The 27,045-nt window shown below is 37.2% G+C and overlaps 1 protein-coding gene across 4 annotated transcripts in view; it reads right to left on the reverse strand.

Moving 5' to 3' along the window:
• LOC136026366 (zinc finger protein 711-like) overlaps nucleotides 1-27,045 on the reverse strand; it is an 84,179-nt gene that overhangs the window by 49,001 nt on the left and 8,133 nt on the right. For all 4 annotated transcript variants that reach the window (XM_065702897.1, XM_065702899.1, XM_065702898.1 and 1 more), the window contains exons 2-6: nucleotides 19,308-19,492; nucleotides 17,836-17,986; nucleotides 13,992-15,089; nucleotides 12,222-12,368; nucleotides 9,280-9,441 (exon numbers count right to left, since the gene is read on the reverse strand). In XM_065702897.1, the coding sequence (XP_065558969.1) occupies nucleotides 9,280-9,441; nucleotides 12,222-12,368; nucleotides 13,992-15,089; nucleotides 17,836-17,986; nucleotides 19,308-19,464 (1,715 nt within the window). In that variant the 5' untranslated portion in view covers nucleotides 19,465-19,492. The remainder of the gene's footprint in view (nucleotides 1-9,279; nucleotides 9,442-12,221; nucleotides 12,369-13,991; nucleotides 15,090-17,835; nucleotides 17,987-19,307; nucleotides 19,493-27,045) is intronic.

The raw sequence follows: 27,045 nt of genomic DNA on the forward strand, positions 1-27,045 counted from the left end.
AGGGCTTTCTGCGAAACCATAGAGTGAGATGAAGATAGTAATAGGCTAAAGAAGACACTAAAAAAGATTACCGGACACACTTGAGAAGTGTGGAGAGAATAGATGGTACTCTCACTGCAGACCCGGAAGAAACCCTGAACCGCATGCTCGAAATACATGTTCCACATTGTAATGAAGGACTGAGTCAGAAAGGTTGTGGATGATTTCCAACCTTATTTAGCCCCTGGAGCTGATAGGATATACCCTATAATGCTCCACAAAAGGATGGGAGGAAATACACACTGGTATTGCAAAGAGAAGCCTCGCTTTGGGACATGTCTCCCGTGCATGGCTCAAGGCCAGGGACGTTTTCACACCTAAGCCAGGGAAAGAGGACTACTCAAACCTCAGGACTTACAGGGTGATTATGTTAACCTCCTTTCAATTGAAAGTGATGGAACGATTGATACAAAGGTTTTTGATAAGTAATCCGGTGACCAAGAACACAATATCAAAAAAGCAAATGGGATCTAAGACTGGAGGCTCTACAGACGCTATGGTTCACGAATTGGTGTGGCAGGTAGAGCAAGCATTAAAATGTGGAGAATACGCCTTAGGCATATTCCTTGACATAGAGGGATCATTTGATAATGCTACTTTTGAATCCACAGAAATGGCCATGAAGGAATCAAAATTAGATAGATATAGAATATAGAGAAATAGAATTCCCAAACGCTCAGGAATCGACAGAAAGTCTTTGAGCTAAAGGGAATAAAAAATCGAAGATTGTTCAGAAAGGATGCCGTAAAGAGGGGGGGGGGGGGTAATCTTCCAATATATGTGGAACCTGGTCATAAACAGCCTGGTGAATTTATTAAAACAGCAATTCGGATATGAGGATGACCTGCTATCCTTACTGAGAGGAAAATGTCTAAGGACACTGTTAGAATTGGGACAGCACATGCAGAGCAAAATCCAAATATGGGGACAGAATCATAAATCATACGGTTAGTACCTGAAAAAAGTGAAGTAGTAGTATTCAAAACAAACAGGGAATGACAAGTTCCCTTTGCTGTAATAATATGTGATCCCCCATTATACTTGAAAAGAAAGGTGAAATACCTAGGGGATAAAATCAATCCCCAACTGAGATGGAAAGCTCACTGTCTTGAAAAGGCATGGAAAGCCACAGCTTCCCTAATTCAATGTCAACAAATGGTGGGAAAGGACTGGGGCTTGATTCCCAATAAAATTATGTATTTATATAAGATGGTAATTAGATCGATTCTGTCATATAGTGGTGTTGGTCAATTCAACTCTAATTGCGATCCACTTAACCCCCTTAACAATGGTGCAAGTGCTAGCATGCCTAATGATTACATCAGCATATTATGAAACCGCTAGGGCATCCATGGAGCTTATATTGGGACCACTGTCCCTACAACATTTTCTAGAGGAAAAAGCAGTAAAAAGTACTTTCAGACAGCAGATGAACAGTCAATGGACCCAAAAACAGCAAATATGAAATGAGAAAAGTAAAGAACATGTTGGCATCTGTAGCTCATTGCTTCTTCAGTGCAAGATGCTGCTGATAATACTTTTCCGACAATAAAACAGAGAGGCAATTCCAAATGTCATGAAGGAATACTCCTGATGTGAACAAGGAGGTAATCAGTAACCACCTGGGAAAAATTGCTACAGTGTTTCAGGCTGAAATGTTCGGAGTAGAACGGCCAGCTGAAAGACTAGAAATACAGGAAAAGATATATGTATTTAAACTCAGAATTTAAAGAGCCGCGAAAGAAGAGAATTGGAATGCTACGAAGCCCTGAATAGATTGGCACCCAAAACAAATAAAATTACCCTGACGTAGGTACCAGCATACTCTGGAATAGAGGGTAACGAGATGACAGATGAAGCTGCTAAGGCTGGGACATCACAGAGATTTTACGGTCACGAACCCTTCATCCAAGTTTCTCAGAGTTGCTGGAAGGCGGCAGTGAGGAGTTGGAGCAATCAGAGAGCGGAAAAAAATCGACATAGGATGGCTGGATGCAAGGAAACGAATGAATAACTCCCGAAGTTCAACCCCACCATGACTAAACATTTTTTACGACTGAAAATGTTACAGGAACCATAACAGGAATTGGAAATTTCGGAAGACATTTTTCCTGAATAGGGAGGGCGAATCAGCATTGTGCCAGAATTGCAAGATGGCCAATGTGGAAACAAGAAGGCATGTGATAGAAGAATTTTCAGCTATGATTAGACACCGTCTTGAAACATTGTTATAGACAAGCTGAAAGACATTGTAAGGGAAGGAGATGCCCGACAACTGGCAAGACATATGATATGGATGGGGAGGCCGAGCCCATAATAAGTCCCCCAACCATAAATGGATCATAGGTTTTGGGGTGTAGAATCAATGGGCCTTGAAGGCCAGAGCCCCGACCCACTGATGGTGGGTCCAATCGTCCTAACAATAGTAACAATAAGACATACCCACAGAAAATACACTTTTCCTTTTTTCAAAATACAGTTTGCCATTGAGGATTAAAACAGATTTCCGAGCCACCTTCTAGAACAATACAGAATTTATTGAAATTGGTAGATATAAGAAATTCGCAATCTTAAGTTTGCCAAAAACTTAGACTACGATAATCTACTAGGCAGCTTGTAGATAATTGTTGAAAGGAATAACATCAAAAACAGAATTTCTACAGTCGTTTTCAAGGGATAGTTCCCTAAAATTATCCCTTTTATTTTAGTATTATTCGTCCAATGAGCATAGTCCTTAGTCACATCAATGTGAAAGAGGATCAAACCTCATCATAGCGGCTTTCTAAGAAGAAAAATAGAATGGCTAAAAAATAAACCTGTTTTGTTTCACAACTAATACGATAGTACCAACAAAGATCCCATCAAAAACAGAAGGTTTCACTCAAAAGTTGCGAGCATTTGAAACAACGGCTATATGAATCTAAGAAATGATTATTGAACAAAAAACAAATGGCATCAACCAGGCCGACCTGCCAACCGCTCTAAGCCACAAAAAGGTGGCAAAAATTTCATGAAGCAGACTCGTTCAAAGACTAGAAAACTTGGACAAAGAATCCATAAAGACGAAGAACCAAGCTCTTTGGTTAGTAGACAAAATTGACAACAGAATGAAACATCTAGTGCTATGGAAATGTTTATAGCCTACTTCAAAGTTTCTATGGTTATCTCCCTGAGTTCAAGTTCATGGGTTTTTGGACTGGTTAGTTACAAAGCTAATTTTGTAATGAAAGATAAAGATGAAGATTCTCCATAGCAAGTAAGATAAGATAAGACAATATTTATTTGCAAAAGACTATCACAAGCTCTATAGAGCCGAATTCGCTTTATATGTCAGTAAAAGCTAAGAAAAAAAAATTCTAAACAGTACATTAAGTCAAACACTTAAAATTAAAAGGAATTAAAAAAGCAAAATCATCAAAGATAAAGGGCAAATCAGTAAACTTAACAATTAAATTACAAAAACATTGCAGTAAATAAAAAAAAAGAGTAAAAACGGCAATAGAGGAAAAGGGGAATTTGGCAATTACATAATCACGAATTATTATTAAGGTGTTCCAGAATAAAGGGTACATAACTTTTGCGAAACCTTTCTGTAACAGCATGGATCGGAGAGTAAGTTTGGATTGCTAAGGAGGCTGACCGGGGGAGTCGGAGTCTAATGGGATTGTGAAAATCAGGGAGTAAGTCCTCAGTACGGGGATTGGAAATGACTGATTTAGCGAAAAGCAGGCAAATTTTTTCGCTCCTTTCCTTTAAGGTGGCAATGCGCGCAGCTTTAAGGAGGAAGGAGTATGTAATTTCGCCTTCTTTGTAAATGATCCTGAGCGAACGCTTTTGGACCGACTCGATTTTGTCACTAAGTTCATTTGAAAGTTGCGAATGCCGAACCGGACATGCATATTCCAATAACGGCCTGATAAAAGATAAGTAAACACGGAGGGAATGTATCTTAGGACAATTAAATTTGTTTAGTAGCTTAAAAATGGATAGTGAAACATTTGCTTGTTTAACAATGTTGGAAACATGTGTGTCCCACTTCAGATCATTAGAAATTGTGAGACTAAGAAGCTTAACATTTTCCACCAGCATTTCGCTTGGGATCGGATCGCAAAAAGCAGGAGTAGATTTCAAGAAGTTGATTTTCATTATCTGTGATTTAGTGGGATTTACTGTCATATTTAGATTCTTGGATTCATCCGAACATTGGGTTAGGATTTCAACGGGGTCACTTTTAATATTCCTATGACATACTTCAAGGATCGACAAGTCATCAACATATTTCCATCTTTGGGGGAATTCCTTGCCAATTTCATTAATCATGACAAGAAATAATAGTGGTCCCAATAAGGTTCCTTGAGGTATTCCACAGTACCTAGGGAGGGGGTTAGAGAAGGCATTTTTGTATTTTACAACTTGTGATCTGTCTGAAAGGAACGATATAATAATATTCACTAAGAGTGGGTCAATTTCAAAGTTATCATGTAGTAAAAGAATTAGGATAGTGTGGTCAACTAAGTCAAACGCTTTTTGGAAATCCACTAAAACCAGGTTTAGCCAAACATTTGGTTTCTCTAGTTCACTTAGGATCGTGTGAATCAAGTGTACAAGGTAATGGGTGGTGGAGGTTTTTCTTAAATTACCAAACTGTAGGATGTCAATGCGTGGTATAGTTTTAATTTTAAGCCAGTCACAAAGGAACCCTTCGTAAAGCTTAGAAAAAACTGGAGTGAGTTTAATAGGACGCATGTTGGTTATAGTCAGACTGGAAGATTGCTTTGGGATGGGTGTTATAAAACCTAGTTTCCAGCAACTTGGGAATTTACCAGAGTTTGTAATTTGGTTAAAAATATCAGATAAAGGTCCAGCAATTGTGTCTGAAAAGGCTTTAATCAAGTCAATTGGGATGTCTAATGGTCAAGTACTTGATTTTTTGAGCTTTTGGATTTTATTTATAACATCAGAGGGAGAAATTTGGGGGAAAGAGGTGGAGGGAGGAATAGTTTGAACTGAGCCAGTGAAAGGGGGGAGACTTTGTATTATGGACGCAAGATGCAGGTTCAAATCGTTGGCTATCTTGTAAGGGGGCTCAGGGAGATGAAAATTAACTTCAACAGGGTTTTTCCGCAAATCTCTTTAATTTTCCTGTACCATTGTTTGGGTTTGTTAGAATACAAATCCTTAACCTTACTATTGTAATACCCAGAAGCTGCCTTTCTCAATTTTCTCTTCAGGAACTTTCTTAGGTCATTAGCCTGCGTGATATGTCCTTGCTTGAACAAATTGATTTTTTTCCTTATTAGTTTTTTAAAAGTCGCAGTAATGTAAGGTTTATCGGTAGAGCATATTTTAATTTTTTTTTTACCGGAAAATGGGCTTCATAATTACTCCTCAATAAATTTTGGAGGGACAAAGCCTTGAAGTCGATATCATTTGTTTGGTACACAGGGGACCAATTTTCACTAGTGATCCAAGAGCCAAAATTGTAGAGTCCTGAGTCAATTAGAGGTCTAAAGACGGTTTCAGTAATAGTAAAGAAATGTTTAACTGTAGCTAATGGAGATAGGAGTAGGCTAAAGTAGTAACTACCTCCGAGAGGGGGGAGAATGGTGACGGGTCTGTAGAAATTTGACATATTGGTGCATATTAAATCAAGAGTAGAATTGCCTTTGGTAGTAGGGACTTTTACAATTTGTTTTAGACTAAAAGTATTACATGTAGACTCAAGTTTTAATTCATTTGCATCACCTAAGAGGAAAATTCCAGCATTTGAGTATTTAGATAGTACATAGTCGGCACTGCCATGCAAATTTTCAATAAAATTAATTTTTTCAGCCGCTCTCTGCCCAGGAGAGTAGTAAAAAGAACACAGGACAATCAAATTGAAAAGACGTGGTAAGACTTTAGGTCGAACACAAACCCACAAAATTTCATCAAAGGAAGTAAGACAAGGAACTAATATTTCTGAAGGATAAAAATCATTACGGACAAAGAAAAGAATTCCACACCCTTTCTTACCCAGAGGGTGGGTTTCGGGTCTGAGTTTAATAAACTGGGTGAAATTATTCATTTTTAACATGTGTGTATTTTGAGCGTGTACTTCAGTAATAGCGATTATGTCTGATCTATTTATTTTAGAAAAGGAGTCTAATTCATTAAGTTTTTCAAAATTAAGACTTTCAGCGTTACTTAACAAAAGTGTGGGAAATTTAAAACGACCTGCAAAGGTACCATTTTTACACTTAACTTTATTTGAATTACAAATGGGTACAGGGGGCGTGGTGGGATTCTTTGCGGGGGCCAGATTAATGTAGTCAGAACAGGGGACCAAGGGAGCACATTTGACTTTTATGGGATGACTATTAGGGTCAACATCGAAAGATGAATTATTAGAGTAAGAAAAGGATTTGTCTTGGGGATTTGGGGGTGGGGGGACGGGTAATGATATGGATGAAGCACGAGGAGAACAACTAGGATTCATTATAAGACAATTAAAAAGTCTCAGACCTGAGTCACGTTGACAGGGTAGGCACGAGGGATAAAACGAATGGGCTGGGGGTGGGGTTTCGTAAGGTGCTGGGAAAGGGGGCCTGGTTGGGAATAGTGATTAATGTCCGTCAAGAAATTGCTGGTTTGTGGCAGAGTAGGGAGGGTATAGGGCAGCATACTGTGAGGGGGGAGGAAATAGGAGTTCTGTATGCGGGGAGGGGGAGGAGGTAGCAAAGGATAAGGGAGGAGAGTTCGGGATCGGGAAGGGTTTGTCGATTTTTGAGCTGTGCCTGATGAACTTTGATGAGAAATTTTTGCTTGAGTGCGGTGCACTAAAAAAGGACGGCGGAAGGGAGATGAGTAGCTCTTACAATTTTTATCTTTGGACAGGAACACTGGAACAGGGCCCCAGGGACGAGAATTAACATCATCTACTTTTGGTGCATGGACAAAACTACAATATTTGTTACAATGCATGGTGGGAAAAGGTGGAGGAAAAGTGTGTATGGGAGGGGGAGGGAAACTAAAAGGGGTAACTAAAGTAGGGGTATTCAGGGAGGGGGGCTTGTTTTCCGAAAAAACCCTCTTGTTTTCCGAAAGTCAGGAGTGACATGAGCGAAAACACATTCTCTGTTGCTAAAAGTTAAGACACTACACAAATCTACGTGGTCAAAACTGCAATCATTTTTGTTGCAACATTTTGATCAGAAATTTAAGCATTTATGCAAAAACCGACACTTTTTCTTTAGTCTGCAATACCCTCGTTCAAAGAACCGGCAAAGCATGTTGTATTTACGAGTTCTTACGTCACTTTTCTCTGCGAGCATCGGAGGGGGTGCATTTGCACTAGTTGATGACGTGTCACCAGGATTCATTTCGTCTGACAAGATCGCACAGTCGTGGGCTAGGCTTGGGCTAGATGTTGTTTTGCACTTTATTATCAATGGGTGCATTTCGGTTACCAACAGCTATATCTTTGTCCGTTTGCGTTGACTGGGTAACTTGGTCACGGGAGATTTGCGAAGGGTCACAAGGGCGGGTTTCGATAGCCACCGAGAGTTCTTGTTTCAGCTGGGCTATAAGAAAGTCTTTAACCTCCAAATGGCCTGTCAACACTTTAATTTGATTGTTCTTTTCCTCCATTTCTGACAGAAACGTTGAGTGCCTTGTCCGGATTTCTAGATTTTCTGCTTGACATGCCAATAAACTTGCATCAAGGGTCTTAATTTTCTCACTTAGACGGGTTGTTTCGGATTCATAGTTGGGAATGTCTACACTTACCACAGACGGCTTAGTCCCTTTCGGTATATCAGAGTTAGTTTTAGGTCCCGTAATAATTTGCGGTGAAGAGGTGCCGATTCCGCTTCCTCTTACAGGTCTCTTCGCACTAGGCTTTTGTGGGGGTTGAGGTGCTTGCGACTTCGGAGTCACGGGTATTTTTAGACACTCCATGCATAACCATTCGCTGGAATGGTCCTTTAGTCCGATTTGGGCGCATTTATTAACGCCCGCGTGGTACCAACGGCCGCATCCTGACACGCATTGGATAGAATTTGTGGTTACCAGCAGTCGGCACTCGGGACAATAGTTTTTTTTGGTTTCGACATATCACAATAGTTGCTTTGGGACTCGAGTCAAGCAGTGCCAACACTAGACAGGGAGAGTCAAGCAGTGGCAACACTGAAGGAAAGAAAGAATTACTCAATTTTAGTTTAAGTAAGGCACATAAGCAATCTTTAATGCAATTGAAAGTGATGTGGCATTGGGCGTCGACAAGCTATTGTCGACAGTTCAGTTACTGGACCTTTATTAGAGGGACCAGTAGCAAGTCTGCACTTAACCTTGCGGTAGTTAGTATCAAACCCAAAATTGCCGAGTAGAGCATCAACTCACTGTGCTGCAACAGGTTATATTGCAATACAGAAGTCTCAAATCGAATAATGGTAAGCACTAATTAGAAAATGTTAGTTTAATTTTCCCAAATTGTCATTAAAAGGTTTTTGATTTTCCTAAACAGATCTGCTGATACAATTTTAAGTCTTGTAGTGACGCAGTGAGATTGACCTTTGGTTGGTAATGCGGGACCCAGAAATCAAACCTTGCTGCAGCAACGCACTGCAAGGCCGACACATGGTCCTTAGTGGTCAAATAGTGTCCTTAATCCGGTTAATCCGATTACTACTACAGCAACTGAAATATAATCGTACCACAACAATGTACAACATCCCAGAGGAGAACATTTACCAGGCACAGAAGTCCTTCTATCTTTCCCCTCTCCCCACCAGAGGACAACACTCCTTCACTCCAAAATCCTGCACTACTAGGTGAGACACTACAGTAAAGACAAGGTAATTGGTTTTGTTGTCGCTGTACTCTACTGCTTTTTATTGTATTATTGTTAATTTCTTTTTCTTGTAACTTTGTGTAGTAAACTTAAAATGATCGTTATTATGTTCAACTGTTGGGTTTTGGAGAAACCCGAAAGATTTAATTTGTTTGTGTTTTGAAGTTCATTTAAGAGGTTCGCTACAGTTATTTTATCCAGAACATGGTTTTTAACAGTTCTCTTTGTGCATTGTGTTAGACGGCTGGAGCAAACATGGCAAAAACCAAGGATAAGGACTTGGTTAAACAATGCTTGACTCTGACTTCCACTTAAGCCATTAGACTACATTCAACCTGAAGTCCAACTTCACATTGCAATCTACGCAAACGAATCAGCTTAAGCAATAGGTGTGCATAAATAAAACTAACCTTTCTCCGCATTTTTGGCAGTCAAATGGTACAAAATGGGCAGACTTTTTGTGAAAGCGAAGTTTGGAGTGAGACTGAAAATTCATGCCACACATTTCACACTGTCCAGGATTCGAGTGGGACCAAACCAAGTGTCGCCGAAAATGAAAGCGGTCTTTCTTGCTACAAAAAATAGGTCAATATTCAAATCAAAAGATGAAATAACGCAGAGAGAAGAATATTTGAGCTGACTTTTCATTGTTCTCTAAATGACCAATCGTTTGTCTAAAAGGTGATCGATTGCCTTGAAGACTCATAGTACTGTTGCGAAAGCTGCATTTAGGCAAACGGTGTTATATATTCTTGTAAGAGCATTTTGCACCGTCACGTATAAAACGGTTGCGTGTAAAACTATTGCGCAAAATTATACTACTGACTATATTGTGTATAATAGGAAATAATCGGTTCAGGTACCCGTTGAATGTTGTCAGTCTATTGTCGTCATAGTTAAGGATCAGTACTTGGCTGAGAGTTACCGATCTAACTAATCATACACGTAGATTATTCTCTTACTATTGCGAATGTGCTGACAACAAACTCTAGCATGTTAGCCAATTTTGAGGAGGCTGAACTCAAAAACATAGCCATATGAGCTGTGACGAAGCCTATTTGACCATGTCCATAAAACAAGAAGTGGAGAAACGTTTTTGAAATAAGAGCCATTACTGATATTGCTTGAATGGACAAATCAAGAATTTTTTGGCATTCAATTATGTACTTGAACATGGAAGAATGTTCTTGGGTACATTTATGAGTAGACTTGGTCAAATTGGTTTCTAAGAAAACATTCAGTATTCAAGGATAACTGGGATTTTTTTGGCTTTTTAGGTATTAATCTTAATTTCTATGAAATATCCTTAAACTGTATAAGGTTAAGTCAGTCAAGTTCGTTTATTTTAAACCTAAATAACGCGAAGGAAATTGGGTCAGGGTTGCTTTTAAAAAATTAGACATTTGGTGAGCCAAATAAAAATATTTCGATAATGTTTTAATTTAAAGTATATTAGATAAAGGTATTATATAAATAAAGATATTTTCTAAATAAGAAAATTTTAAGAATTTTGGCACTTTTAATATCCATTTCGGCTCCAAATCAATAACTACCATTCTTATATACTCTTACCTCTGAATAAAGCACGTTTCGATTTTGGGAGGTTGAGCAAAAGAGTTTTGAAAACTTATAAGAGTGGAAACTGGGGCTAGTGTTGACAAAAAAACTGCCAACACAATCTAATGTTTGGCGAAGCCATTTGCCCTATGCTAATTTTTACTTCATAAACTGAAAAAATACCAAGAAATAATAAACACTAGATGCCATTGGTGGGTTTTTTTTGTCACCACTCTTGTAAGTTGCCCACACTCTTTGGGTTGAGCCAAGGCTAAAATACTAAATAAAAAAAAATATATAGACTAAAGAATAATAAAAGAAATAAGGATTTAAGAGGAATCACATAATACAATTATTAAACTGGATAAAGGAATCACAGCTTATTAGTGTATTGAATATCATATGGCCTTCAACTCTAAACATTATACATCCATTGATTTTTTTTTCATTGATCACTCATTATTCAAAGAATATTGTCTCCGGAAAATCATTATATGTTGCGTAGTCTAGACCCTGCCCTACCCGCTGATAGCTTCTTTATTCACATATATTCGAGGCATATCATCGAATTTTTATGAAAATTGCTAAAAATATATTCTCAATACATAATATTTAATGCTAGACATTAAATGTATGAAATTGTGTTTATAAAGGTAAAGGTAAAGGATACGGCATTAGACTTTACAGTCCCTACCGGCGGTGCTAATCTCCGTTTCTTGGCCCTTCAGCCAGGAAGTGCAATGGGGGGTTGGGGGCCAGCCATCCTGTGCTTTCACACACCCTTCCTGTTTACCTTCCCCAGATTTCTCCAGGTACCCATTTAGAGCTGGGTCGACTCTGGCTAAGCTTACAGAGTCACGCCACTGACCCCCGTCCCAACTGAAGAATTGGGTACACTGGGATTCGAACCCGCGTCCTCTCAGACAAAGGATCCCGAATCCAGCGCACCAACCAACTCGGCCAGGACGGCTTCAGACATCAGAAGAAGGAATATTTTATTCAGTTCTTGATGATCAGTAGTGAACTAGAAGACGCCATTGTTGTAGCCCCTGATCGTTAATACTGAAGGTAAAGCTGCCTCTCTTTCCACACATTTGGCAACCAGCAGTGTCATTAAATTAAGCAAGTTTCGTAAGATCTTATTACTTCCACAAAGAAAAATATAGAAAGGGGCATAATATTTTATACAAGACAGTGAATAAAAAAAAAAGACAGTAAAACAAAATCCGAATGTATCAGCATCATATCCAAAAGCCTTTACCGACGAGGAAAAATATATAATATAAATACAAAACTAGCTTAAACAAAGCTTATAAAAACGAAAAGAAAGCACAAACACTAAGCCAAAAATAAAGAGGAAAACAAAAAGAAACTCACATTTAATGAAATCCGATCACATAACAATACGAGATACAGGCCAAAATGTCTGCTGTACACTATTGTAAAGTATATTTCTGAATTCATCTTCTGAATGAGACATTTTTGTATAGAGTTTTTGTGTTTCCTTTGTTTTTTATGCTTCGTTTAAGCTTTTTTTTCTTTTTCCTTTTTTATAGTCCCCCCCCCTCCTTGATAAATGCTTTCGGATGTGAAGCCGAAATATAAATTTTTCTTTTAATTAAAAGTTTATGTGTTGGTTCATCAAAATTTTATATTCGTTTTCTGTATTTCTTTAATTTCGTAAACGTAATTTGTAATTGTGATTTTGTAAATTCTGGCAAAAAATATTTCTACGTTTCTGCTGTTTGTCTTTGGAGCTAAGCAAGCTAAACAAAAAAGACAAAGGGAAACTCACAAAAGTTTTTCTTGTAGCTCACAGAGACGACATGTATAGCGCGCCTTCTCATGCTCTTCTAAATCATCTGTGAATCTTTCAGCTGGAAGATGGAGATCCCTATGTTGTTCAAAAGTGCGGATCATTGGTATGTCACAAATAACGCACCTAGAAAAAGAAAAAACACGTATTCTAACTTAAATAAATAGCCAAATAATTGTTTTAAATTGTAGAATCCTACTTGTTTATCGTCGCCATGAAAATAGGAATTCAAATTTTCAAGTTCATAGATTAACTAGTTTAGCATATTTTTCAGTATAAATGATTCAGTCTACACATATACACACAATTGATTGTAAATATATAGATTTAAAAGAGGCTCTTTTGCCAATGCTGTTTATACTGTATGCAAATGTATATGTGTCTATAAGTTCTTGATTTGACAACCAAAACAAACAGAAAAGTTACAATTTAGAGAAATAAATTCGGAACTCGCAAAAATAAATTAAACCCCAAAAATTTTCCAGGAAAAAATAATTCTGGGAAACTCGACTTTAAATCAATGGATCGGATACTAAAACTGACAGTCTAAAGCTGATAGCCGAGTGAAGTGACACTTACGTAGTTAGCTTGAAACCCATCTAATTTCCTATACGTGTAAACACATCTTGATATACTCAAACTTCATAAACATATCTTTTGTGTCCAACTTAAACAAGTCTTCAAATCACAATTCTGGATTCAACAAAGATAAAAAAATTAATGGCCTTTCATAATCTTTAGTAGCTTTTTTGTGTGAAATTAATGGAAAAATGTGTTTACCGCCCTATCTTTTACATACTCCTACGATATCAAAGACAGAGATAAAACAAATGAAAGACAATTTCATTTGTGATGAATTGCCAATAGCACTGTTTTCTTCATACTCAGGAGCAAAAATCGTAAAAAAAAAACAACAAACGAGTAAATCTAAAGCAGTTTCCTAAAATGAATCATTTGCAAAAACATGGCTAGAGAAAAGGATAGATTTGCCTCCTTGTTTTGGTGAGCCTTCAAAATAACGACAACAAAGAAGACTAGTTAAATCATTCATCATTAATGTAGTTAAATCATAAAAACTAGTTAAAGACATAGTTAACTAGTTAAATCATCATAATTTTTAAGTAAATAAATCAACTGCTAGTGAACAAACTGACAAAATTATAATTTAAAGAGAAATCGATTTCTAGAGATTAACTTCTAAGTAGTAACAAAATTGCCTACTCTTAACGACCTATCACTGGTTTTGGGAACCTTTTTCTTTGTACATTTTTTTGCTTTGCAATCTCTAGTATTTTAGCTACATTTATCTTTTCCTTCATAGAAAGAATCGTTTGGGATTTTTATTCTTTAAACTAAATTTACTTTTCTTATTTTAATACTTAGTATTCAAAATCATTCCAAGGGGGGGAATTAAAATTGCCCAGCAAAACCTTTCGGCAAGCTCAGAAACAATTGAATGATTTCAAACAAACAAAACAAATAGACAAACATTTTTAGCAAGTTCACATTTTTAATGATATTTTCTCTGATCGAATTTTTTATAATTTGTCAAGAGTTTTTTTCCCTCAAGTCAATAGTAATTTTAAAAAAGGATTTGAGATACTTAGGGTATCCTCTCCTATAACGGATGTAGGAACAAAAGGCAAATTGAAAATTGATTTTTTTTCTTTTTTTTTTTTCATTTTTCAGGCTAAATGATCGCCATACTCCAAAGACGTTTATTTAAAAAAAATAAATAAATAAACTTACGTATCATCATAAAAGTGGCACCTTACATGACCATAAAATTCTTCTTCAGTTCTGATTTGCTCACAGAACATACAGTAAAATACATCTGGACCTGGCTTGCACTGTCGAATATGATCTAAATAATTTTCTTTCCCCTCAATTCCTATCTCACAGCTTAAACAACGATACATACACATAGGATTTTCCAACAGATCCTTGACCGCGTCAAAGATGTCCGCCAGTTTATTTCTCAAGAACAGACCTTTCAGTCGGTCAAACTCCTCATTTCTATCATCCCAGGATGGCAACAGAGTCTTCACATTCTCAATCCGCTTTTGCAGAAGACTATCGGGAAGAGATGGCGGAGGCCGCCGCTGCGTTTTCATCAATTCCATTCTCGCTTTATCTTTGGCTCTTCTACGCAGTCGTTTCAGCTGGTCTTTTTCATTAGCCTGACGAAAGTATTCTTCAAAATCATCATCGCTACCCTCATCGTCATCATCCATCACATCTGAGTTGGACTGTGGATCGGGTTCAAATGTGCTCTTGCTAAAAACGTCAGACAAACCATTCATTGTGGATCTGACCTCTGCTTGGGAACTTTCGTCCAGCAAAATAGTGGGTTCAAAACAGGAACCGGTGTCTTCCATCTTTACGTCTCCAAATGCTAAAGGATCACCTGGATCATCCTTACACAAGACGTTAATATAATCATTTACGAATGGCTCTGAGGACATATCATTGGATTGGGGTACCTCCCTCTTATAGAATGGCTGAAGTAGGGGCGTCAAACACATTGAATCGAAATCATCCCAGTCATTTGATTCAAAAATATTAAATTTTAAATCAGTGTGATTATCTTTCTTCTGCAAATACACAAGCACGTTGTGAAGAATTCCACGCATGGCTCTTGCATTTGCTCTAAAGTCTCCTTTGATCTCAACGAAAGGTTTACCCTCAAACTCAAAAGAAGCACTGAATGATGGCTTAAATTTATTCTCAGAAACATACACAGAGGCTTCATTGTAACCATTTGTCTCAACCATTGGACTTCCTGAACTCGATACAGAAAAATCGCCATTGTCGTTTTCCATTTCTGCAGCTGAACTGTTTCGTTTTCTGAAAAAAGAAAAAGCACTTATGACCGGGGTCGAATCTTGCTTCGTCAACCAGATTTCACGTCATCGGATAAATAATCAGTTTAAAAATAAGTTTGTCCTCCAGGTAAAATACTGTTTAAAATAAGTAAACTCGCATCTATGCAACTATAAGTAATACTGGCACCGCGTTTCACATACTATTCAAAGGAAAATATTTCGTTTTTTATTCAGTTCCCATGTGGAGCAAAGAATTTCGTATTCAATCAGACACGTCATCCAGATTCATATTTTAACACCGCTTGGCAATTTTTCGTTTACAAAACTTACTGCTTTATTGTTTAGAATACGGACTTTGTAGAACACTCATATCTGAATCTTATACAGAAAAAAGCTGAATTGTTTAAAGTTTATAACTGTAGTTAAACATAATTCCGCTTATTAAGAAGAAAAAAGAAGGAAAGAATAAACAAAGAATAAACAAAGCATCACTGTATGTTTTTTGTATTATTTTAAAGGGAAAACAGACAATAAGTTTCTAAACAAAGTGTGAAACAGCGGCTAGAAATATAAAAACATTAGAGAAATTCTAGCTATGGAATTAGAACAAGTTCCGAAAGGTGTAACATAGAGATGATCTTGATTCTGTGTTTTAACCAAAAAGAAATAGTAAGGGAACAGGTAGGCAACGACATGAAAGAACATTAGCATAGATTACATAGAAGAACAATAGAATACACTATTTTTACGGCTATTTGTTATTTTTCAATCCTCTATGTTAGCTACAAATATATGCTATAAATAAGTTCACTAAATTAAAAAAAAAGTTTTCTTCACCAGGCGATTCGGTTTAAGGCATCCCTTTTCCCTAGATTCTAAAAAACCACAATTTCTAGAAACTTTTACCACAATTCCTACTGTTCCAAGATACCAAGGACTTTTATATCGATTTTTTTATTTCTTAGTCTCTTGACGCACTTTTCCCATAAGATTATTAGAGATTTGTGTTGCAAAACGATTTCAATAATCCTGATATATTTTTATCCGACAAGTATGACACGCACATTTGCAAAAAAAAATCCTTTGAGACATTTTAGCAAAACTATTGGTAATAAACCAACCAGAAAGAAACCTCGTTCGATCTCAGACAACAAAAAGGTAGCGTCAAAACAGTGTTGCTCAACATGCTTCAATCGTACAAAGTTCCTTTACGACATCCTCAACGAAATTGCAGCTAACGCTGCAACCATGAGAGCAAGAAGTTTCTTTACGATATTCCACAGCCAAAAAGTTGTTCTGGTGTGAATCAATTTAGGTTGAGACTAGATTGCCATCTTTAGTCATTCATCACTCGTCTAAAAATACGTTTGGCTATAGATTTATACTTTTAATGTGGTCTTCAATCACAGATGCAGGTATTTTATCGCCGGCTCTACTCTTGTTAAACAGATTTATTCTTTAGAGCTATTCTTGAGGTAAGGATACTTCTTAAAACTTTTAAGTTTTTTTTTATTCTTGGGTTTAGGAAGAACTACGGTTGTGGGAGCAGAGGGAAAACAAAAGAGCCTTGAGAAGAAAAGAAAATAAGTGAACAGTCCTGACGTAGAGCCACTCTCACTATGAGTCTAACACGTCGTTTCAATGAAGCAGGCACAACAGACAGTGCTTTGAAACAGAATCAGTCATAAAACACAAGTGCTGAAGTAGTGATAATATTATTTCTTTTTCTTTTGAATAATACAAATTCAAAGTTTAGATATGAGCAATTGCAGACCGTGATCACACAAAACGTTGTACTTGAGGCAACTAGAGCACTAGAGCACATAAGGCAATAAAAATAATCATTAACTACTGTTAATTCCTTCCATCATTTTCTTTTAAGTCACTAAAAATAAAAATTTGCTTTGTTAAAATAAAAATCAAAGGAACTTCCCAAACTTGTGGCTATGCAAGCATTTAACACAACTCCGTTTCCCAGGGATTTAATAAGAGACATCTTAAGATGGCTAGGAAAAGTTCTGCAGAAGAAGGATGACCTATTGCCAAAGATAGCCCTTTTTGGGCAACTAATCTAGGGTCCAATGAGAAACAGGTCATCCCCAAATGGGTTGGGAAGAGAAGCAAGGATTTAATAGAAATTGGAATTTTTCACGAGTGTATAAAGAGGGAGGCTTTGAACAGATTGGAATGGAGAAGGAACGTTCGTAGCTGTGTTGGCCTCAGGCGATTTTGTGCTGCAGTGAGCTGTTAGTAGTAGTAATAATAACAACAACGAAAACAAGAAACATCATGAAAACGATACTTTTAAGTCTCCAATGACAAATACATTACAAAGCAAAAGAAAACGTTTAGTTCCCTTCAGACAAAACTAGAAACAGCAAAAAAGGTGTAGAGTATTGATGCTAAAGAAAATACACATTTAGAAATAATTTTCTTAAAAAATACAATGGCTTAGTAACTAATTCAAGGGAAAAGCGATAAGTAATGATAATAACATCACTCCGAGCACAACAGGATAGGAAGGTATTGTTTAAAAACAAGAGTCGTAAAAATATATACAAAAAGTAAGCAATGGTAAGGAGAAGAAACTGGCAACAGAAGGAAAATTCACACTAAATACATGCTAAACTGTTTTGGGGTAATAAAATCTGGAACATTTTGTTTTATTTATTCATTACTGTTATCTCACAACAGAGTTTATCAAATTTTATTTTGATAATCGTCCTATAAGGGCAATCCAAGACAGAATATCTGTAAAATCAATATACCTCCTGTGAACAATGTATTCATCCAAAAACTTAAGTCTTCTACAAATAACACAACCACATCCATTGGCTTTGCTTCTACTCCCAGAGCTTGCTATCTTCTTCTTCCTCACATAATGATCTCTCATGTGCTTCCACAGCTTGTTCACCCAATCTATTTAAAAGATAGTTTTAAGCTGTAACCATGTTGCAAGACTAGAGGAAAACTTATTTTAATGTCAATCTTAAATAATCAATATCACTGCAAAAAAAGAAGCAAAAATGTTGAATTTCTTGCATATGGATCAATTACATTGTCAAATGGAACATACTACAAAATTGCTAAAGAAGCACTGGCCAAAGTGTCAGCAAATTAAAAATAAAACTCATCTAGTGTCAGTAAATAAAAAAAAAATTAAGGGGGAATTTTGTAACGAGTCATGAACAACACTATGGGAGGAGCCTGATGAGTCACTTTAGCACCATCACTGGCCAGTGGCAACAGGGCTTGTCCTATATCTTGTGATGATTACATATTAGTCAATTTAAATCTTAGCTTCAGTGGGGTTGCTTGGTAAGCATACCTTCAAAACAGATTGAGATTGAATGGAATTAAAAATGATAGTATCGTATTGGCAAAAAATTATTTATTTAATGAATTGTTTGTAATTATTATTAAATTTGTAATATTTTTGCCTTGGGCTCATGACACCAAGTAATTTTATTGTGTGTGAGATATCCATTTAAGTAATTTTATGGTACATAGTTTCACCCTCCAACTCCTCCTACGGCACATTTCTTGTTGTTTTTATTTTTGTTAGTAGCTCAACTCTATACAAAGTGCACCCAACACATCTTCCAGACAAAGCTACTAACAGTAACCAGCTACCTGGCTTCACAGCTACACACAAAGGAAAAATTGCAGCCCCAACGACCTTATTTCTAAGATCCCTCCTCTATCAAAAATTTAATAAATCCACGCCTAAAATTCAATGTTAATAAGTTTACTTTGACTGGGAATTTCCTCAAATATTCTTTTGTAGCATTTTGTCTGTTTTGTACTCACTTCAACCAACAAGCAAGGATAAAAACATTTCTGGCAGGATCTTCTTCAACTAGCACTGTTAGGTACAAAGTGTTTACAAGTTTTGGTCTGTCTTTACATTCCTAGCCAAAATTCTAATTATTACTATTACTACACTAGTGTCTCACTGCCTGTTAAGACTTTGCCACTTAAGACTGTTGGGAAAATAGATATCAAAGGATCAATCTTCATAATATATACTAATTACGGCATTTGATATTAATAAATAAATAAAATGAAAAGTGAGACCAAATATTTGTTTGATACCCTTTTAAAATTCAGTTAGAGCATTTCCATGAGGAGAGGGATAGGATCCTAAGAACCAGTAAACGCTCTTACTCCTGTGGTACTGTCCAGGGAGCAACAGCATTCATGCAGCCAGGAATGATATGGTTTAAGAAAAAATACTTGCCAGCTTGTCCTTCCATATTCAATTCCTTTGCTATCACTTCCCATGCCTTTGCTTTTTTCCAAGAAGGTTCAGAGTAACTTAGAGAATTTCGATCCCATAACGTTGGCCATTTTATGACTAAAGATATTAGTCTATCTTTCAGCACTGGAGATGCCATTTTTATTCACGTTTTGAAGTTATACACACTAAAATAAATAAAAAAATTACCCACAAAGGTATAAAGGAAGTTATACAAAGTGAACAAAACATGAAACTTAAAGCAAGTGCACTTTTTAATAAAGAGAAAATAAAAGTTTCTTTATAAGTTGAAATAAATTTCAACTGCTTGTTTTTTTATGATAAGTGCACTTGAAGTTTCTGCATAATTTTTATTCCAATTCCCAATATGTTAGGACACTTTAAATATACTGAATCAGAAATATAATGGAAGCATTTCCTGACTCCCAAGCCATACAACTGACGGAGCATATAAGTTGGAAGAGGTACCCTCCCCCTGCAATAATTTTGGTGGGCGTCCATGCTTGATTCAGTGGTTTAACTGCACCGTAGGATCTTTTTACAGTCTGAGAATGTTGTTAAGTAAGTGAATGAAACTTTTCGGAATAAATATTCTGCTCAAATTAATGCATTGGAAATGTTTTTCAAATACCTAGGCCTACCTCCACAACTTCAAATGCTTGAGCAATTATTAACCCTCTATGAAGGCTAATCCTGAGACAAAAAAAAATTGAAGAAAAATTGTGGTAGAATTGGATTTGCCATTCAAAACTTTTCCTAAATAAAATCTTATTACCGTAAAAATTGCATCCTCTCCCCTCTGCCCCTCTTAATGAGACAAAGTTAAGCTATAGATTAATTACAAATCCAGGGAATAGCTGATTAAAATAGAAGCAACCCCAAAATATTATTCATAAAAAATTGTATATTATAGCCAAAAGCAAAAATCTGGTTATTATTTACGGATTGTTTTCTTGTAAGGTTTTATATTATTTTCATAGTTTTTTCAAACAAACGGTTGATCTTTTTTTCTTGCTCTGCTACCTGATATCCGTGTTTGAAGATTGATCAAACAGTTTGTGGTAATTAACCGTAAGTAACTCGACCCAACAGGAATTAAAACTCTAAAAAAGAGCAACTACAAAGCAAAAAAGAGCTCTTCTGAAATATCTCTTCTCACAAGATGTATGTATCTTTTCTCATCTGCAAGAAGAGACGTATCTCTTCTCATGCTGCTGCTTTTAATAACTTGTTCAAACTAAAAACTCACTGAGTTTTAATGTTGCTATGTGAAAATTTACTTTCAAGTTGTTGTTATTCTTTGTCTTTGTGGGCAGGTTTTCACTTACTGCACTTCTCTTCCACTGAAAGCGAATATTTGTCCAAATCTCACACAAATAACCAAATCCTCTTAAAACTGTTTATTCGTCAGGTGAAAGAATCTTCAAAGGGTCAGTAGCTATCAAGGTATACATACAGTTAAAGCAGGCAATGGGAAAGCTGGAGCATGAAGATTAGTAGCCTAAAACAGCCACACCACAATGTAGCAGTAATTCTTTGTTTATTTTGGGGATTAGATTAGGGGCAGAACTAATATTACAGCTTTGTAATGCATGTGACTGTCAGGCTGCCAATTAATATTAGTCTCCCAGAAAATCAGATGGTGATTTTTATTACATTTACTTTTAATTACATTTGTTACTTTTCTACAAATGTTAGGCATAAAAATATTTTTTGCTCAAAACAAAGCTTTCAAAATACAAGTTGTGCTTCTAAAGTGTTGGCAGCTTTTGGGATTCTGCTACTGACAGCTTTGGAATTTTTTGCACGCCTGGCTTCAATGTTGATAGCCTCCCTAATGAGCTTTCTGAACTTTCCTTTTTTTATGATAACAGAAGAAGTGGATGTTGCAGCAATTACAGAAGTTTCACCTAATTGTTCTAGTTACAGAAGTTTGGTCTGGCTCAAATGGGTTAAATTTTCAGGCGTTTTCATATCAGTTCATATCAAACCTGGTGAAAATCAAGATATCCAGAGCACCTAAAATACCGAGTCTGAAGAGATTTGACGAAACTCCCGTGTGCCCCTTCCAGGATAGCCCGCCCGTTCTTAAGCCCGAACGTCCTTTAGCTAAAAGTAAGTTGCCAAATATACTTGTGTGTAACGCTATATCTTTGAACAACAAAACTGATGCACTTGAAGTTATTGCCAGGCAGAATAACGCCTCAATAATAATAATAAGCGAATGTTGGGACACTTCTGACGAATCGGCGCGCATCAAAGGTTACGCAAGCTACTTTAATACGCGTCACGATCGTGGCTTGAATCGTCGAGGAGGAGGCGTTGGACTTTATGTTCGTAATGACCTATCCTCAAGGCTGTTAAGTGAGCCTTTTGACTCCGACCACGAAATATTATGGACCGAATGCAAACCTGCAGGTTTATCAAAAAGATTTTCATGTTTAATTGTTGCTTCGGTCTATTATCCTGAAAGTGCTAAAAACAGGAAAGACTTGATTGAACACATTCAGTTTTTCGTAGACAAATTGCGCCGCAAGCATGTCTCTCCTGGCTTTGTTATTGCCGGAGACTTCAATCAAACTAATAGGCAATGGGTTTCAAATATTTTAGATTTGCGACAAGCCGTTACAATACCTACCCATCAAAGTGGCAGCATACTGGACTTGATTTTTACCAACTTGACAGACTTTTATTACGCACCGAGATCCCTAGGACCCCTTCTGAATTCTGATCACTTTATCATCTTCTGGGAAGCCAGTTCGGCAATTCCGAAGCCAAAACGAGTCAAGTATACGGTGCGACCACTTACTGAGGACTCGATATCTACATTTGGTCGCTGGATCGGTAATTATCAGTTTGAGGACATTTCCTCTGAACAGGATATTAATATTAAAGTCAATAAGCTGAATACTCTGCTTCAGGAGCAATTTCAGACTTGTTTTCCCGTAAAAGTCATTACTGTGAGTGACACTGATAAACCGTGGATAACCAATGATCTAAAGAATTTAATAAAAACCCGTTGTCGCCTTCATATCGCTGGTGATACCGTAGCTTCAGCCAAGTTGCGTAATCATATTGTTAAACTAAACAAGCGTGCCAAGAGGCAGTATGTGAGGGATAAAATTACTCCCTTACTCACAATAGACCCCCACAAATGGCATTCCTCAGTAAAAAGACTTACCGGTAAGACAACACTCAGAGATCTAAGGCTCCTCAAAGAGGACGGTACCTTAACCTCAGCTAATGAAGTCAATTCTTTTTTTGCTGACATTTGTACCTCATTTCCATCAATCACCAAATCAGAAATTGATACTATCATTGCTGGTGCAGAGATTGAGGACGTATGTGAGGTCTCTGAATTCACTGTTTATAAGGAACTCCTAAGACTGAAAGCGAACTGTGCGTCCTACCCAGGTGAGCTTCCAGTAAAGCTGTTACGTGAATTCGCCATTTTTCTTGCTAAGCCACTCTCTTCTATAATCAACCAATGTTTCCTTCAGCAAGTATTCCCTAGTGCTTGGAAAAGAGCATATGTCCGCGTTATTCCAAAAGTAAGGTGTCCAAAATCTTGTGATCAACTCCGGCCTATATCAATAACTCCGAACCTTTCTAAAGTTGCAGAAACGTTTATTTACAGCAAACTTATGTCACAGGTCTCTGCACATCTAGACCCGTATCAGTATGGATGCTTAAGAGGCAGCAGCACAACTGTTTATTTAGTACGGATGTACCATCTCATTGTCGACTGGCTCGACCGAGGAAGTGCTATAGTCGACCTTCTCCTCGTAGACTACCGAAAGGCTTTTGATCTTATTCGCCATTCCGTTGCTATCACAAATCTACGCACCATGGGTGCGCAAAAACATATTCTCCCTTTAGTGATCAATTTTTTACAAGCCCGCTATCAGTGCGTTTACAGTCTTTTCCCAGGAGATACCGACTCCGAATGGGTCGAGCTTACATGCGGAGCCCCACAAGGTACTAAGCTCGCTAGTCTACTGTTTTTGGCAGTGATAAATTTCATCCTTTCCGGCTATGAAGAAAGATTTAAGTATGTAGACGACTTGTCAGTCCTACTGAAGTACATTGTTGAGAAGTCTGAGGCTGTCCCCCAATTCTGTAACGAAATAATCAAAAACTTCAAAGATGAATGTACTGCGAACAGCCTCCAAATCAACGAAGGAAAGACTAAAATCCTTCGCTTTAATCTCCTGAAGAGAGACTTTGTGTGCCCTCCTCCTCCTTATCCTAGTGAATCTTCGGCAGTAGTGCTTGGTGTCAAGTTTAGCATCGACTGCTCTTTCAGCCTCCATGTTGATACAATTATCAAAAAGGCAAATAGTGCGATGCGGACACTTATACTAATGCGTCGATTTGGTTTTTCAGTGACACAACTAAGGATAGCCTATCTTACTTACATTCGACCAATTTTAGAGTATGCATGTCCCGTATGGGGCCCACAAGTCAATAACACTATTTACCTAAGTGACCAGCTTGAGTCAATACAAAAAAGAGCAGTCAAAGTAATATTGTGCGATGCTTTTACCGAATATAAGTTAGCATTATCCACTTTACAAATTCCCTCTCTTCAAGAGCGTCGTCTCAGTTTGATCCTTGAATTTGGCCAATATCTTCTCAGAAGTGATAAATACAGATCGATACTACCACCAGTTTTAGTGAAACATCGAAGTACTAGGTTGAAGAAATTTGACAGATTAGCAGCACCTCCTTCACGCACAAATCGTTTTTCCAACTCATTCATCCCTTTCTTTGTATCTAAGTATAACAATTGTTGATTTTAAACTATTTGCCTTCTGATTTTCTTTTTTTTTGTCGTTTGATTTAATCCTTTTTTCTTTTTTGTAAGCACAAGCGCCATTTAGTTTTATGACTACGAAAGATTGTGCAAATAAAACCTATTCTATTCTATTCTAGTTCCCTAATTCAAGTGGGTCAATTCCCTCTTCCCCTCTTTGCAGGTACTGTAATTAAAAAAAAAATGAAACAATTGACCATTGCCTATTTGAATGTAATATGATTACATCTGCACAGTATATGCTGCAATGTAAACTGTTAAAGTGCTTCAAACACCACAAAATCTCACTATCAGCTAAGAGTCTATCTGACTATACCTGCACAGAGAGCTCAGAACACAATGTTTATCCTCTTATATTACAAATCCTAAAATCAAGATTTACTTAAAGAAATCTGAGCAGATTCAAGATAAATAAGAAGCAACCAATTCAGTAGTTCTGTTCATCTCACAGAGTGAATCAAAAGGAAAAGGGCTGAATTGTCTCAACTGTAAAGCCCTTGCTTGCTGAAACAGAAGAAGAACACCTAAAAACACTTTGACAGACTTATCACCTGATGAAATCAATGGTTATCAACTCTGTTCTAACCCAAATTCTTTACTTTGCCACACAGGAATAGGCTTATACATAAGAGATAGACAAAAGGTTAGTCTCATTCATTCTAATTCTCTGACTACAGATAAGATTGAGTCTGTTTGGATAAAAACAATCAAACAATCCCAATTGTGGTGGGTGGTGTTTATAGAAGCCCCAGTGTTCTCTGTGTTTTGGACTTGGAACCTGAGCTGCTATGTTATGACATATGATGTCCAAGTTCGCCACCTGTGATCTTGTCCTTCTGGGGGACTTTAACCTTCCTGAAATCCAATGGATTGATGGATCTGGTTTTTGTACTAGATATTCTTCTTTTTTGTCTGCCCTCTCCAACAATTCCTTCCATCAAACAATGTCACAACCAACTCATTTCAGGGAAGGTCGTCTCCAACACGCTTGATCTGGTTATTCTCAGTAATCCTGACCTTCTAATTAAGAATGTCATAACCACACCTGTTGACAGTAGTGACCAAGTTGTAATTATTTCAGAGTTATGCCTGCCTGCCAAACAACCTCCTTCTAAGCAGGAAAAATAGGTCAACTATAAACTAGTCTCTGAAAGACTTGCCAATGTCAACTGGAAACAGCTTATTACTGATGACATTGATGAGAGTTGATCATAGGCAGTGCAATAGCACTGTCCAAGTAAAGAGCAATGTTGGCACAATATATTTTTTATTCATTTTTTGTTTTGCTTTATTTCTTTTAGACCAGGGCACTTCGTATCCAAGGAGTTGTTGTAAAAACTTCAAAAAGAGCTCATTTGATTGGAAATTGAAAGGACTACTGCCCTATTTAATGTCAAGTGATTGAAGGGCAGCAAACCCCCCTTCTACATCCACCATTTCCCAAAACACATCCAATCAAAATTTTGAGGTAGCCATTTTATCCAACATAGTTAAAAAGTCCAGAAATTATGTATTTAAGGACGACAACCCCCCTACAGCCCTCAGGGCAAGAGTTGTAAGTTATGCCCTGGGGGCATAAAAGGTTTATATAAAAAGTTGATTGTATAAACTTCAGAGGGACTCATTGAATTAATAATCAGAAGTTCTAGTGCCCTTTTTAAGATTCAGAGTGATGGGAGGATGGATACTCCCCCCCAGACCTCATATTTTCCTGAAATACATCTGATAGAAATTCTGAGATGGCTATTTGTTGTCAGAGAAACTTCAAAAAAGGCTCATTCTATTCCAAATTGAAAGGGCTAGTGCCCTTTTTGATAGTTGAAAGTTATTGGAGGGCAACTGACCCTCCTCTCATGCCCACCTTTTTCCCAAACACATACAATCAAAATTTTGAGGTCGCTATTTTTTAGGTTAATTGAAAGGTACAAAAATTATGTCTTTGAAGATGACAACCCCCCTGACTTCTCAGGACAATGGTTGTAAGTTATGCCCTGGGGGCAGATAAGGTATATATAGAAAGGGTGAATGTATGAACTTTGGAGGCGGCTTATTGAATTGGTAATCAGATGTTCTAGTGCCCTTTGCAAGATTCAGAGTGATTAGAGGGTGGATCCCCCCACACACCTTGTATTTTCCCAAAATGCATCTGATAAAGAGGATCAAAATTTTGAGATAGTCATTTTATTCAACATAATTGAAAGGTCAAAAAATTATGTCTTTGAGGATGATAGCCACAGCCCTAAAGGCAAGGTTTATGAGTTATAAAATAGTGATGTAGGCACAATATATAATTTTTTTTTTTAGACCAGGGCATCTCTGTATTGAAGGAGTTGTCATAGAAACTTCAAATAGGGTTGATTTGGCTGGAAATTCAAAGGGCTAGTGCTCTTTTTAACTAGTCAAAAGTGATTGGATGACAACACCCTCCCCCTTCCACGCCCACCATTTCCTCAACGCATCCAGTCAAAATTTTGAGACAGCCATTTTGTTCAACAAAGTAGAAAGATCCAGCAACTACGTATTTGGGGATATTGTGTGCTTCGATCCCCCACAATTATGCAATTGGCCCATTATGCTTTAAAACTAAACGTTGCTTTAAACCAAATCAAAAGGCATTGTATTTTTGGTTGCCAATAAGACACTTATGCAACATATTGAGAACAACTAGGGGTACTAAACTGAAATTTTTGGGGCTACTACAGTGAAGGCACTGATGATTTGACAGTGCAGTTTCGGAACCACTGTTGGAATTTTCCTTCAAAATAGGGTAACTCTGCTAAGTGACTTGGGACATCATCTCCTGAAGCTGTCACTGCGTTTTGAGAGCAACACTTTGGTTCTGCTTTTTTTTTCTCTCCTTTTTTTCTTCTTTTTTTTCTAGCACCCCAATTTCAGCTTATTCCT

The sequence above is a fragment of the Artemia franciscana genome, chromosome 4 (genome assembly GCF_032884065.1).
Source record: "Artemia franciscana chromosome 4, ASM3288406v1, whole genome shotgun sequence".
NCBI lineage: Eukaryota > Metazoa > Arthropoda > Branchiopoda > Anostraca > Artemiidae > Artemia > Artemia franciscana.